Source organism: Aspergillus flavus, chromosome 3, assembly GCF_009017415.1.
Source record: "Aspergillus flavus chromosome 3, complete sequence".
In the NCBI taxonomy this organism is placed as follows: domain Eukaryota; kingdom Fungi; phylum Ascomycota; class Eurotiomycetes; order Eurotiales; family Aspergillaceae; genus Aspergillus; species Aspergillus flavus.
The window spans coordinates 1,134,674-1,147,464 of NC_092407.1; the positions used below are offsets into that span (position 1 = coordinate 1,134,674).

The 12,791-nt window shown below is 48.8% G+C and overlaps 5 protein-coding genes across 5 annotated transcripts; 3 read left to right on the plus strand and 2 right to left on the minus strand.

The window, feature by feature from the left end:
* Positions 1 to 457: 457 nt before the first annotated feature.
* Positions 458 to 2,440, plus strand: F9C07_4573 (putative tyrosinase; the record flags this gene model as incomplete). The annotated part of the gene is made up of 1 exon (XM_041285199.2): positions 458 to 2,440. The coding sequence occupies one exon, from the start codon at positions 458 to 460 to the stop codon at positions 2,438 to 2,440; it is 1,983 nt and encodes a 660-aa protein (XP_041144237.2).
* A 1,448-nt stretch (positions 2,441 to 3,888) lies between these two features.
* Positions 3,889 to 5,594, plus strand: F9C07_4574 (putative sugar transporter; the record flags this gene model as incomplete). The annotated part of the gene is made up of 3 exons (XM_041290646.1): positions 3,889 to 4,094; positions 4,149 to 5,123; positions 5,183 to 5,594. The coding sequence occupies 3 exons, from the start codon at positions 3,889 to 3,891 to the stop codon at positions 5,592 to 5,594; spliced, it is 1,593 nt and encodes a 530-aa protein (XP_041144238.1).
* Positions 5,595 to 6,178: 584 nt separating this feature from the next.
* Positions 6,179 to 8,555, minus strand: F9C07_4575 (flavodoxin and radical SAM domain protein; the record flags this gene model as incomplete). Its single annotated transcript, XM_041290635.1, has 2 exons — positions 6,179 to 8,478; positions 8,531 to 8,555. The coding sequence occupies 2 exons, from the start codon at positions 8,553 to 8,555 to the stop codon at positions 6,179 to 6,181; spliced, it is 2,325 nt and encodes a 774-aa protein (XP_041144239.1).
* Positions 8,556 to 9,265: 710 nt separating this feature from the next.
* Positions 9,266 to 11,043, plus strand: F9C07_1381034 (renal dipeptidase). The gene is made up of 3 exons (XM_041290629.2): positions 9,266 to 9,633; positions 9,688 to 9,900; positions 9,954 to 11,043. Exons 1-3 carry the CDS (start codon positions 9,354 to 9,356, stop codon positions 10,874 to 10,876), a joined length of 1,416 nt encoding a protein of 471 aa, XP_041144240.1. The 5' UTR covers positions 9,266 to 9,353; the 3' UTR covers positions 10,877 to 11,043.
* Positions 11,044 to 11,209: 166 nt separating this feature from the next.
* F9C07_4577 (NUDIX domain protein) lies at positions 11,210 to 11,860 on the minus strand (the record flags this gene model as incomplete). Its single annotated transcript, XM_041285204.1, has 1 exon — positions 11,210 to 11,860. The coding sequence occupies one exon, from the start codon at positions 11,858 to 11,860 to the stop codon at positions 11,210 to 11,212; it is 651 nt and encodes a 216-aa protein (XP_041144241.1).
* Positions 11,861 to 12,791: the final 931 nt, after the last annotated feature.

Sequence of the window (12,791 nt, forward strand, 5' to 3'; positions counted from 1 at the left end):
CCCGGCCAAGCGGAAAAGAGGCAAAACCTATCCAATAGTATTCCGCTCTACTATTGAAGAAATGATACAGAGTATATATGTCCCGTCTTTTCTGTCTATATATCCTTATCTATTTGACAGGCTGGTAACAGCTCAGTTGATAATTACATCACTATAATTGGTTTTACGGACCATTCGCGGGTCACTCGATTCACACCACCCTGAAAACGGTTCCAGCTGAGCTGTAACTACAGCACTGATGGGGATGTACATGTAATCACTGCGACAAAGATGCAGGCCTAGCTGAGACTCAATTGGGTCATTGCAACCAGTAGGGTAAGGCCTTCGAACATGACCAATGATAGGAGCTAGGTGTGCATGGATAGAATTCCTCTTCCGATACGCGCGCAATGCCAGACGAGCTGAACAGTGGGGACTGTGACATGTCTACACAAAATGACAAACAGCTTTACGTGGAATGTCTCTTTATCTTTGGAGAGGAGTCATAGCGAAGGTTATATGTCGAGTTAGCGATCATTCTGTACTGCTCCGAGTAGTGCTTATAAAGAGCTTCGTCGTCCAGGGCTATATCACATCCATTCCTCAACACGATCGTACAAACTATCTTCTACCGAAAGAGTTCTCAGACACATTCGATTGGCATCTGTGCACTTACGGCATCATGACTTATACACGCCATTCCATTCAGCAGCTCCAGGAGTGGTACGATGCCGGGAACCGTGAACCCTTGGACAAATTCGTCAGGGCCTTCAAATATATCCAGAGTCTTCCTGCAGACCACGACGACTCGTTCCACAAACTCGGCGGATACCACGGCGAACCATTTCATTACGAAAAGGCACCGCCCAATCGATCAAGCAAGTGGTGGGGAGGTTATTGTTTCCATGGCTGTGTGCTCTTTCCAACCTGGCACCGAGCTTATATGCTTCGGTTTGAGCAAGCTCTTCGAACGGCGCCCGGATGTGAGGATGTCACGCTTCCATTCTGGGATGAGTGCGCTGGGCTTGTCGGCAGGCCTTCTGTGGGCCTTCGTCCACATCATCTCATCCCGCGCGTCCTTACTATGCGCACTTACGAGCTGGACGGCCAAACCATTCCCAATCCTCTTTTCTCGTTCAAATTGAAACAGAAGATCGAGGATCTCACCGTCGGCAAGGAACAACATTACAGCAAGCCGGAGGGTTATGAAACCGTGCGATATCCCTTGTCGGGAATGGTTGGAACCCAGGAAGACGAAGAGAACACGAAGATTCATAATGCCAGGTTCAGCGATGCGGAGAGTGAAAGATTGCTCAATGTGAATGTTACGAACTGGCTCATTACCGGCCCGCGACACATCCCTACACGTCAAGGTGCAAAGCCTCCTAGTGATACAACCTCGATCCTTGCAAGATATCTAAAGTGCTTAGACACCGATACGTACACCATCTTCTCGAATACAACCTCCCAAACCAAGTTGATGGAGAAGCTCTGCAGGGAGCGGAATGAGGGGCATTGGCTTATGTCGTTGGAAAGCCCTCACAACGGTATTCATCTGGCCATCGGGGGCTTTTTCCAGCAAGGAGAAGATGGAACAAACGCCGACGAGATTGACGATGCCAATGGCGATATGGGCGACAATGAGACTGCTGGATTTGATCCGATTTTCTTCCTCCATCACTGCTTTATCGACTATATGTTCTGGCAGTGGCAACTGAGACATGGAGCCACGGAGACCCTCACCATCGATGAGGGTGATCCTGGAGCAAAGGTCCCCGAGGGAGGAATCCTTGATTTACCAGAAGGGGAACAATTAACCATGGACACCCCACTGCCACCATTCGTGAAGCCGGGTGAAAAGAACTATTACACATCGAAGGACATGGTGAACATTGAGAGCCTTGGTTATACCTACGGATCGGGGTCTTTGGACAAGCACCATGCGCCCATTTTGCATGCGCCGCACGTCCCCGTCAAACAAATGGTCAAGATTTCAAGCATCTTCCGGAGCAAACACAAGGGATCATTTGTCATACGTACCTACGCCACAGGTCCAGGATGCCCGGAACCCATCGAGATCGGTCGTGAGCCCATTCTGAATCGATGGAACGTCAGCCAGTGTGCAAACTGCCAGAATCACCTCGAGGCTGTTTCAATGATACCCTTGGATGCCGAAATGCTTGCTCTTCTTCTGGGTGATGACTGGGAGAAGGAAAATCGGACAGTGGACGAAATCAAGTACCAAGTTGAGATTCACGCTCGTTCAGAAAAGACGCCAAGCAACGAAAAACGAAAGAGAGGGAAATTCTTCTTTTCGCCGACGCCGCTCGTTGGCCGTCTTGTACCCGGCGGCGGTCTTCCGGCTATCTTGAAGCCTCCTGTTTTTACTGTGCCCAAAGACATGCCTACCGTGGAGCATTTGCTTAGGAACAAGTCATTCCGGGTGGAACGAACAGCCTGAACAAAATGCGGGTCATTAGATATAGCTAGGTTATTTTGTATGGTCTCAGTTAGTTTAGTGAAGTACTATAGTTACTGCAACACTGACCTATAGTCTTTGACTGTTCTTCGAGACCTCATACTAAGACGTACTAAGCTGCATATGATGCTTTAATCCGACACCTTGTTCCGAGTTCTTATGTTAGATGAGGAGAGATGCACCGTCGCACATTGTCGCCTTAAAACAATGCTCCAGCCGCCTGGAGACATCTACCTCCACACCAAAGCACACACCTTGCACCCTTCTACTCTAATTGCGTGCATACACTAGATTGAATACAAAAGAATCACATTTCTCACACTTTATTAGCATTTCCTGCCCAAGCCTCGTGCCAAATGAGGAATCCGTGGGACACCCCACAAAGGACTTGCCTAGTTTCTAGGCGCCTGAACTCTGTGACAGAAGAACTCTCCTGCAAGCTACCACACGGCAATGTTTAATCTTGTTGAACGAATGTTGTGAAACATAAATTTTTGTGCCCCAAGTTAGACTCGGTGACACAAGGTTAGACGACAAAATCAAAGGTCATATAAGTGTTTTGTACTGGCAATTCGGGTCTGTGCTACGATGAGCCGAATGCGAGGCTTTCGGACAACTTCATATCGGGATATAACCAACAATCTCCTATAAGTGTTATTAATATGGTTATTTAAAATACCCAAGCATCCTAAACTGAAGTGCAATCATCATAATCAGGTAGGAGGGTTAGCCTTAGCTTATAAGGTATGCAACGCACCAACCACTTCCAATCGCTCTGGCAGACCTCAAGTACGATTTCTTTTTTCGAAATTTGTTTTCATGCAAACAGCCAACTATTTGTCATTCCCAAATACCATGTAGAACCGTTCCACATAATCGCGTCGAAAGTTGGAAGTGCTACACTGCATAATACCCAACCCGTTAGCCCAACTGCAGACGGGGTGTTATGCATGTATAAATAGGTACAAGAGCTCGAACGGCTTCGCCTACCAACTTCAGCTAGGATCTTCACTAGACGGTTGAATGACCTGTCGTTGCCAACAACCCCGCACGACTGCGCCTTTTGCCTTTGAATGAGTGCACTCTAATTTGTTGGGTCTATAAATTAAATTTCGCTTGGATGTATGCCAAGTACGCAGAGAACCTCGGTTGGCTTGTAGAGGCCATTCACATATATCTGGGAGGAAGAAACACGATTGATGCTTGCTAAACCTGATCCCAGTCAGTCACCACTCCCAGTGTATGCACTGGTGATGTACCTCAGGGTATTGAAGTGAAGTAAAGGTATGTTGCGGTGTTTGTGCCCTGTTAACACTAGCATAATTATTACAACAACCGTCTATGAGGATTGATAGGTTGATTGACGAGTTTCTTACAGTCGTCTGTAGTAGACGACCGAAAACATACCTAGAAACAACAACGTGAACAAGATGGTCGATGCAGATAATAAACCCACTGCTAAACACGATGAAGTCCGGTCCGATCCTCCCCTTATTCAGCGCAAGATATCTGTGCTAGAAGATATCAAACGATCCCCGAAGGTGGCAGGATACTGTCTTGCCCTGACTTCTGGCATTATCCTCTACGGCTATGACTTGGCCATTGTATCCAATGTCTCTTCCATGCCGGAGTTCCAGTGAGGAGGACCCTGCTACCCCTTTATATTCACTATGTGTTCTAACCCGGCAAGGCATGACTTCGGTCGCAAGCTCGGTGGTCAGTTGATCATTCCGTCCCTCTGGCTGGGTCTTTGGAATGTCGCGAACCCCATCGGAGGCATCTTTGGTGCCATCTTCGGAGGTTACGTGCAGGACCGGTTCGGTCGACGTTCCTCTCTGGCGGTCGCAAGCATCATATCGGCCATAGGTGTCGCGATCGCCTATGTATCGAATCTCCCTGGGGAGATCGATGGCCGGCGAGCGGTTTTCTTCGTAGCCAAACTAGTCCAGGGTTATGCTGTCAACATGTTGACATGCACAATACAGACATACATGTCGGAAGTCCTGTCTCCCACGCTGCGAGGTCCGATCCTTGCCTTCTTCCCTCTCTTCACGTTACTAGGCCAACTAGTCGGGAGCATCGTCGTCTTCACATCTCTAAAGGAGAAAGGCCCAGGCGGCTACCTGAAGTGTTTCATCTCACAATGGCCGTTCTCAGCCCTACCCCTTCTCGTCTCGATCGTCCTTCCCGAAAGCCCAACGTGGCTCGTCCGCAAAGACAGAATGGAAGCAGCCCGGAAATCCCAACAGCGACTAGACTCGGCAAGGGTGGATTCCGAGGCAGTCATAGAGAAACTGTGCTCGTCCATCCGGCATGAAGACGAGCAAGCGCAAAACCACCCCGCCAGCTACCTCGAGTGCTTCAGAGGCAACAATCTCCGTCGGACAATGATTGTCTTATTCGCTAATCTGATCTCGCAGCTCTTCGGTCTAACCCTCATGTCCAAGTCTAGCTACTTTCTACAAATCGTTGGCATGGGAGCCACTAATAGTCTATTGTTCCTCGAGGTTGGCATTGCACTTGGTCTAGTCGCTAACATACTCAGTATGTGGACACTGTCTCGGTTCAACCGGGTGCCACTTATCATGGTTGGTTTGGCGATCACAACTCTCCTGTGGACTGGGATGGGCATTCTAGGCTGTTTCCAGGGTGTGGTTACCATTTGGTAAGTCCTAACGTGAGACTATGTTTGACCTTTGCATTGCACTAACGATCAATATTTAGGTGGTCTGCAGTCACAATGATGCTAGTCATCACCGTTTGCGGCGCAACAGCTTGGCCAGCGTCCTATGCCGTTGGCGCCGAAGCATCTGCACTTCGTCTGCGTGCCAAATCACAAGGCTTGGGATGGGTGATGAACGGATTATCCAACGGGGTCTTTGGTCTCGTATTGCCGTACATATTCAACCCGGACCAGGGGAATCTGCGTGCCAAAACAGGGTTTGTGTATACTGGCCTGTGTCTCGTAGGACTGGTGGGAACATGGTATGTCGTACCCGAGATGAAAGATCGGACGCCTATCGAAATCGATCGGATGTTCGAAATGCACCTCCCTGCGAGGAAGTTCAAGGCGCAGACGTTCAACGATGAGAATTCAGGAACTTCTCCAAAGAGTAGGTCCGCAACTCCGGTATGAATTATCTCCTGCTCAGCCATGACACTCAAACGTCGTGGTATCGATTACTGGACCTTGCGTGACTTTACTTGGGTTCTACCTGCCATATCAATCGAATCTCCAGACTAGGATTATTTGAAACACTCTCTGGGAGAGGTTAGAAGACTGATACTTCATGATCTTGCGTGAAACATAATCATCATTTGGGTTTTAAGTACAGATTCGGCTTGTTTGTCCTCTGTCAATTCAATAAGATAGCAACGCATATGCTACACCGGATATGCCGCATTTCTTATAAATTCGGGGCGCGTAATCGCACCTCTGGAATATACACGCGTCTCTCAAGACACTCCTCGCAAACGCGAAGGTAGAATGAATAGTCCCATCCAACTCGTGTGGTTTTTATCGCCAATACCTCGACAGGCATGTCTAGGAGGTCGCTTATAAGAAAGCAGAGCCTTCTCCTAGTCAACTATTCCCTCCGTAGATCTTGTGTACCCTACAAGATTGAGAAGTAGTGGCCACGTAACGGCGCTAGCGCCGTTGCCGCAGAGATAGGCGCTTGATGAAGGGTTGAGCTTCATATGTAGGATAAAGCTGCTCTATCACTCGGTCGCAGCCTGGAGGGCCTTCTTTTTGCCCTTCTTGTGAACACGTTGGTCATTCGGGTCGAAGCCACCGTTACCCCACAAGGCCCATTCTTCCGTCTCCCTCATATAGTCCTCAGGGCGGAACGACGTACCATCGGCTTTCTCCTTTTCCAAAAGTTCGAAAAAGCGATCGTAATCAATGCGAGAATGCCATTTGCCATTCACATGGAACCGCGTCGAGGCAAGCAGCACACAACAACTGTGAGCATGCTCGGCAGCAATTCCGTAGTCCAACCCGCGGCGCTCGAGCTCCTTATTCAAGGAGACAACGAATTCCTGGATCTCTTCATAGAAAGGGACGTTTTGCATGGTTAATCCTGCTCCGGCGCTAGTGCTAGTCCCGCAGTAGGTCACACCCTTGATCTCAATGAAGCACGGCAATGCTTTCTCGACCAAATCAGCGTAGCCAATGACCTCATCGTCGACGTTAAATCCTTTGACCAAGGTGAGACGGAAGACAGTTCGCTGGACGTGACGCTTTTCCCGTAGGATATCCAGGCACCGCTGGAATCGCTCCCAGAAGTCTCGGTGAAGAGGGCGGTCGATCTTGCGCAAACTTTCACGGTTGCTAGCATCGATCGAGACGTACAACTGAGTCACACGATGCAGTGTTTCAAGCTGATCTGGATGTTGAGCGTTGCACACCAAGAAGCTAGAAATGTGCTCGCTATGCAGCATGTCCAAAAATTCATTGATATGAGGGTAGAAAATCGGCTCCCCGACCAAGCTCAGGGCGCAGTGGCGAATACGCATGGCCTCTGCAAATCTCTCTGCACGGACACCAGGAACACCACGCATCATCTTGATCTTTTTGTAGTGACCCTCCTTAACACCTTGGAAAATCAAGTCTGGTGAATCTACCTTCCAACGCCAAGTCGTCCCGACAGGGTTGGTGCCGTGGCGCCAACAGAAAATACATTTGTTGCTGCAAGAAAGCGAAGGAGTTGCCTCCATGCAGAGATGGGATCGAATACCGTAGAACGAGAACTTGTAACACGAACCTCGGCCACGCAAAGCGGACTTAGTCCAACGGCAGATCTTTACACCGGAGTGAGATCCGATGATAGTATATCCTTGTTTCGTGAGTGCAGCGTATGTGGGTGACGTCTTTGGAACCATTTCCTTCACAGTTGACTGGTTGGGTGCTGTAGACTTGCCCGCTGTAGTAAAGTCGACTGGGACAGGGCCAGATCCGGACGGCCCATCGGAGCCCATCTTTATATCCTCTAGATCAACCACATCTTGGCCGTTCCGTCGTTTAGAACGGTTTCCGTCGTTTTCTTCGTCGTCCAGGTCCTCCTCATCACTCTCCAGCGGATCACCGCTACCAGCAACGCCTTCACCCAGACCACCATTATCAAGAATGTCGACCAAAATATCTTGCAAACCCCGGGACCACTCTTTTAATGCAGATTCGGCATCACTCTTAACGTCACCAAGTCCCAGGGGATACGCTCTCTTCTTGCCTGTAAGCTTTGCCATCCAGCGATCTAATTCCTTAGCTTGCGAGCAGAATCCTTCTTCCTCGGTGGGCCAACCCTCTTTATCACCGAAGCCAAAAACAGAATAACCAGCCAAAGTTGACAAAGACGAGGTGTCAATGCGGAAGTCGTGGTGGGTTTCATCCAGATGGCCAAGGAAAGTGTTGAGGACGGTGTCGATGTTGTAGGTAGGGATCAATAAGCAGTATACATAGCGTGTGCCAGGCGAGGTGGACGGAGGCTTCGGGGCCGTGGTGAAGTAATCGTCAAAGTCAATGTATGACAGGTCGTGAATTTGGGGAGGAAGAAGGCCACGCTCGCGGTTCTCGGGGTCGGCTCTCTCCTTCGCAGCAGCCCGTAGATCCTCTAGCAATATCTGAGCGTATCTCTCCGTAGTCGCGGTCAACGAAGCGAAAAAAATGATTGGCTGGATGAAAGACAACGGGGCCCCTTGGTCCTCCCGACGGCGCCCAGCAACCTTGAGTGGCTTTTTCCCAAACACTCTTTTGGGTCCAGATACAACCTTTGGGGTAGGGTCATTTCCAGTAGCAGCCTTTGGAACACTCTTCTCCACTACTACCGGTTTCTCACTCTCACCAGTACGGATCTGTTCAAATTTCTCTGGGGTTTGGCTCCGAGGTGATGGCGGGATTGAGGACGCAGTTACGGCTTTGGACTTGGGTTGGAACTTGCGATAGGCTCGCAGAATGATAGCGACTGAGGCGATAGCAATAAGAATAGGGAGACGGTAGGAATGCCAGAAGGTCACAAGGCCTAGATTCGTCAGCAAAATCGTGGGTTGGAATGAAGATAACAAGAAATATACCTTCGGCCAGGGAAAGTTCGGCCATGACAAATTGGCGGGGTTGCGACGAGGCTTTCCTTTTGCCTAACTAATCCGTGTGAGGTCAACGCCTCTCTTTTGTAGAAGATACGGACTCAGAGCGGAGTGAGTAAGAGGGGCAGTGGGGAAACCTGCAGTGGCATCGCAGATTCCCTCCAAATGAACAAAGCTCTTCGGACAAAAGAACCGGTAATGGCTGCAATTAAGATGAACACAGCATGGGTAGCCCCCTACAACGGTGCGTTTTTGCGAATGGCCGTTGTTGAGTTGAAGGAGACACTCGAAGTACTACAACAAAAAAGTTGATGTTGAGAAACTTCGATGTCACGAGGAATTTTTCTCCTCGACGCTGATTGGTTCCCGCACGGTTACCAGATCAGGTCCTTGCGTGCCTTGACGCCTGATTCAACTCACGTTCAACTCTCCTTCATCTCGGCGACTACACCGACACACGTTATATCGACTAATGAGTTACGATGGCATAAGTTAATCTGCCTTCTTTTCAGGTCATTCTCGACAGACTATTGGTCCATCCCGTAAGTCAAACTTCATACTTCACGCTTATCACTCTACCCCAATCTATATCAGCGCGATGATAACGCCATACTTACTAAGACGAGGGTCTTAATAACCTGCAATATCCGCCTCAATCCGATTTCCATTATTAATTGCATTGTGGCTTGCAGGTGCCAGCATACCACTGGAACACGTCGACTAAGACATACCAGGGAATTTGCACAGGATACGGGGCTATCGGATCAGTTCTCTCCCAGCACATATATAGACCATCGCGTGCCCACTAGGCATGATCTGCGATATGGGCGATCCATTGTCCAAAGAGAAGAAACATCTTTCTCAGTCCTTCAATCTTGAAGAGCAGGCTATCGCGCAACCCCTTCCAGCAAGACTCTCCATCGGTCAAAAAATGGAGCGCGCTCTTTATTTTATCTTCTTAGCATTCTTCCTTATGATGACCGCACATAGCCTCCGGACGGACCCACTAGGGATGCGCATCTCAAGTCATCATGAGGTCTTAACCCTGGAACAAAGAGTAGACAATATCCTTCAGAAAACCCCATTGATCGGTAATATACGGCTTTCAACGACGTGATGGTCAACTTGCTAAACAGAAAGTACAGATGGCCATGATGATCTTCCTATTCTCATCCGCCTCAAATATGGGAACCAAATCTATCAGGATAATTTCACTACAAAATTCGTTCATGGTGGTTTTCCCGGACACGTTGACCTGCCTCGTCTTTCCAAGGGCAAAGTTGGTGGCACATTCTGGAGTGTGTTTGTGGAGTGTCCCAAAGACTGGCAGAACTTTTCAGATGCCAATTACGCTTTAAGTAAAAATATTCTCAATGTGTCTCTCCGACAATAGTTGGCTAATATCTAACAGGTGTGCGTCAGACAATGGAGCAGGTAGACTTGTGGCTCCGCCTACAGCAAGCCTATCCGGACACCTTCTCCACGCCTCCAAATGGTACCACGGCTCTTCAGCCCTTCCTAGACGGGAAGATCATCTCGCCGATGGGTATGGAGGGTCTCCATTCCATCGGAAATTCACTTGCCTATTTGCGTCATTTCTACGCGCAAGGTGTATCCTATGCAACGCTGACCCATAATTGCCACAATCGTTACGCTGATGCTGCCGTCACCGAGCTCCCAGACGGCAGCGTGAAGAAGGCCGATCCCCATTGGCACGGTGTCAGTGAGGCTGGAAAGGCCCTGGTTTCTGAGATGAATCGGCTCGGGATGATTGTTGATCTGTCCCATGTAAGCGCCGAGACCATGCGAGACGTCTTGGGCGCAGGCAAGGATGACTGGGCGGGCAGTAGTGCGCCGGTCATCTTCAGCCATAGCTCCGCATATGCCGTCTGCCCTCATCCACGTAACGTTCCCGACGATGTGCTGCAGTTGGTCAAATCACGGAACTCCCTGGTGATGGTCAATATTGCCCCAGACTTCGTCTCGTGCAAGGCTGGTGATAACCCGAACGGTCTCCCTGATTTTGTCCCCGAAAATGCTACCTTAGAGCACGTTGCCGATCACATCATGCATATCGGGCAACTCATTGGGTTTGACCACGTTGGGTTTGGGAGCGACTTTGACGGCATCGGTTCTGTTCCCCGCGGCCTGGACGACGTCTCCAAATTTCCAGACTTAGTTGCCGAACTCCTCAGAAGGGGAGTCAGTGATGAGGATGCGGGTAAGGTCGTGGGGGGCAACCTGCTGCGCGTTTGGAGAGACGTAGACCGCATTGCTCTTAACAAGCAAGCGAACGGAGCTCTGCCTCTTGAGGATGATCTTCCTGAAGCGTAATGCGGTTCACTCCAACATAATCCCATCTTCCTGCCCATGGATACTTGTTCTTTACCTTTGTGCTCCGAACATGTAAAAACGGCTATACCGCATATCTTATCGAACTCTTGACTGATACGTTGGGTAGATTGGGCGAGTTATTAGCACCTGTAGTTTAGTCATCTATTTGGATAGATCTCGACTGGCTATAATGATTGTCATTGAGCTGAAACATCTTGAAATGGCATCATATTTTCCAAAAGAAATCTTTGGCATTGCGCTTAGTTCATTAACGTTTCTCGTCACTCTATGTTATTCAAACTGTAGGGTGGATGTCTCCATCCATGATAGAGCTCACTGAGCCACCATACGAAATCCCTTCATAAGATTCCTACCCTCGTCCTCCAAGATCTTATACTTCCCCTTCCCTTCCAATCCCAGTCTCACCTGCTCTTCCGTCGCCCACTCAAACGTCGAATGCTCACTCGGCTCCAATCGGACCCTATCCTCCCACCGCTGCACAGCATCACCCTCAACCTCAATCGTCTTCTCCCCGTCCGTTCCAGCAATCCCCCCAAAGACGCCTTGAGCCTCATGAACCTCCACCAAGAACGAAAACTTAGCCACAAATAACATCGTCCCGTTCCTCTCTTTCGTCCACTCCTCCACCCCAACCAAATCCACAATCCTCGACACATGCAACCCACTCTCCTCCACGACTTCACGCACAGCCGCTGTCAAAATCGTCTCATCAGTCTCCTCACAGCCTCCGCCAGGGCCCTCCCAGTAACCGGGGAGGGAATCGGTCAAAGCACGCTGGAGCAGAAGGACTCTTGGTTCGCCCTCCTCCTTGCTTTTGTCTTGGGAATCACGTGAGAAACGAGAAAAGACGAGTCCCCCAACTACGAAGTTGGTCCATTGTGGCCTGGCGGCTTTGAAGCTGGAGAGGGGGACGTTGTACTCATTTAGGTGGGGTGGGATTGTGAACGTGAGGTTTTGATGCATCTTTGGGAGATCTTTTATTGTTTGGTTCAGTTGTTTAATGGATTGGTAATTGATGTATGTCGGGTTGTGGAGATAAATGTTTTGGTGGAGAATTGGTCATGATGTTGAAATTAATGCATAGGGTTATGGAGATCTGATGACTCATACTGTGAATCACGATAAATACCCCACAATTCTTGTGACTGGTATTCTGTTTCATGGATACGATGCTTGCTGTATACTTTCATGTCAATGATCATGGAGTCATAGCAGATGCTTTATAAAATCTTAATTTACACCTGTGGGCGTAGTGCACATACTTACCAGTAACGGACAAGATGAGTGAGGCCATACATACATGTCGTCCTTAGGGTATACCAAGCTTGCGAAAGAGAAGCTTTAGACTTTAGACTGGCACTCCATCTTATAACCTTGCTACTTGTCCTTTATTATAACTAGCTTTCTCCGGTGGCTATGTACCTTCAAGACCATGTTTCTGCGCTAACAAGTTAATTTTCACCGTTTATAGCTAGCAGACGCTTGATTGTAACGGACAGGCCATTCTTCTTTGTTATTTTCCCTTTTTAAATACCATCTCTTCTCGTAACCTGTGGCGCCTGCTCAGTAGAAAGTTAGAATCTCCAACATCAAGAAAATTGCCGTTACAGGAGTCATATCAAGTTATCCTACGGTGTGAGCGACCGAGTCATATGGTTCTTATGCTCAAAGCTATTCGAGGGACAGTCCAGACTTGTAAGGGCCATATTCAATATCTAAGGAGACAAGTGGGCAAATTCAAAACACGGACCGTGGGTATGGAAGTGACTTATAAAGCATGAGTCTTGATTTACGTCGTAGTATTTATAAAATCGAAAGTCAGGAAACTAGGCAAGAAAGGTATAAAAACACGGCGAAAAGCGCATGAAGAAACATCGTAGGGCAAAGAGGAAGA

Bases quoted from the DNA above. Each gene is read 5' to 3' on its own strand.
- F9C07_1381034 (XM_041290629.2), top strand. From the start codon at position 9,354: ATGATCTGCGATATGGGCGATCCATTGTCCAAAGAGAAGAAACATCTT. The intron at 9,634-9,687 runs GTAATATACGGC...CAGAAAGTACAG, and splicing joins TCAGAAAACCCCATTGATCG to ATGGCCATGATGATCTTCCT. The intron at 9,901-9,953 runs GTAAAAATATTC...AATATCTAACAG, and splicing joins AGATGCCAATTACGCTTTAA to GTGTGCGTCAGACAATGGAG.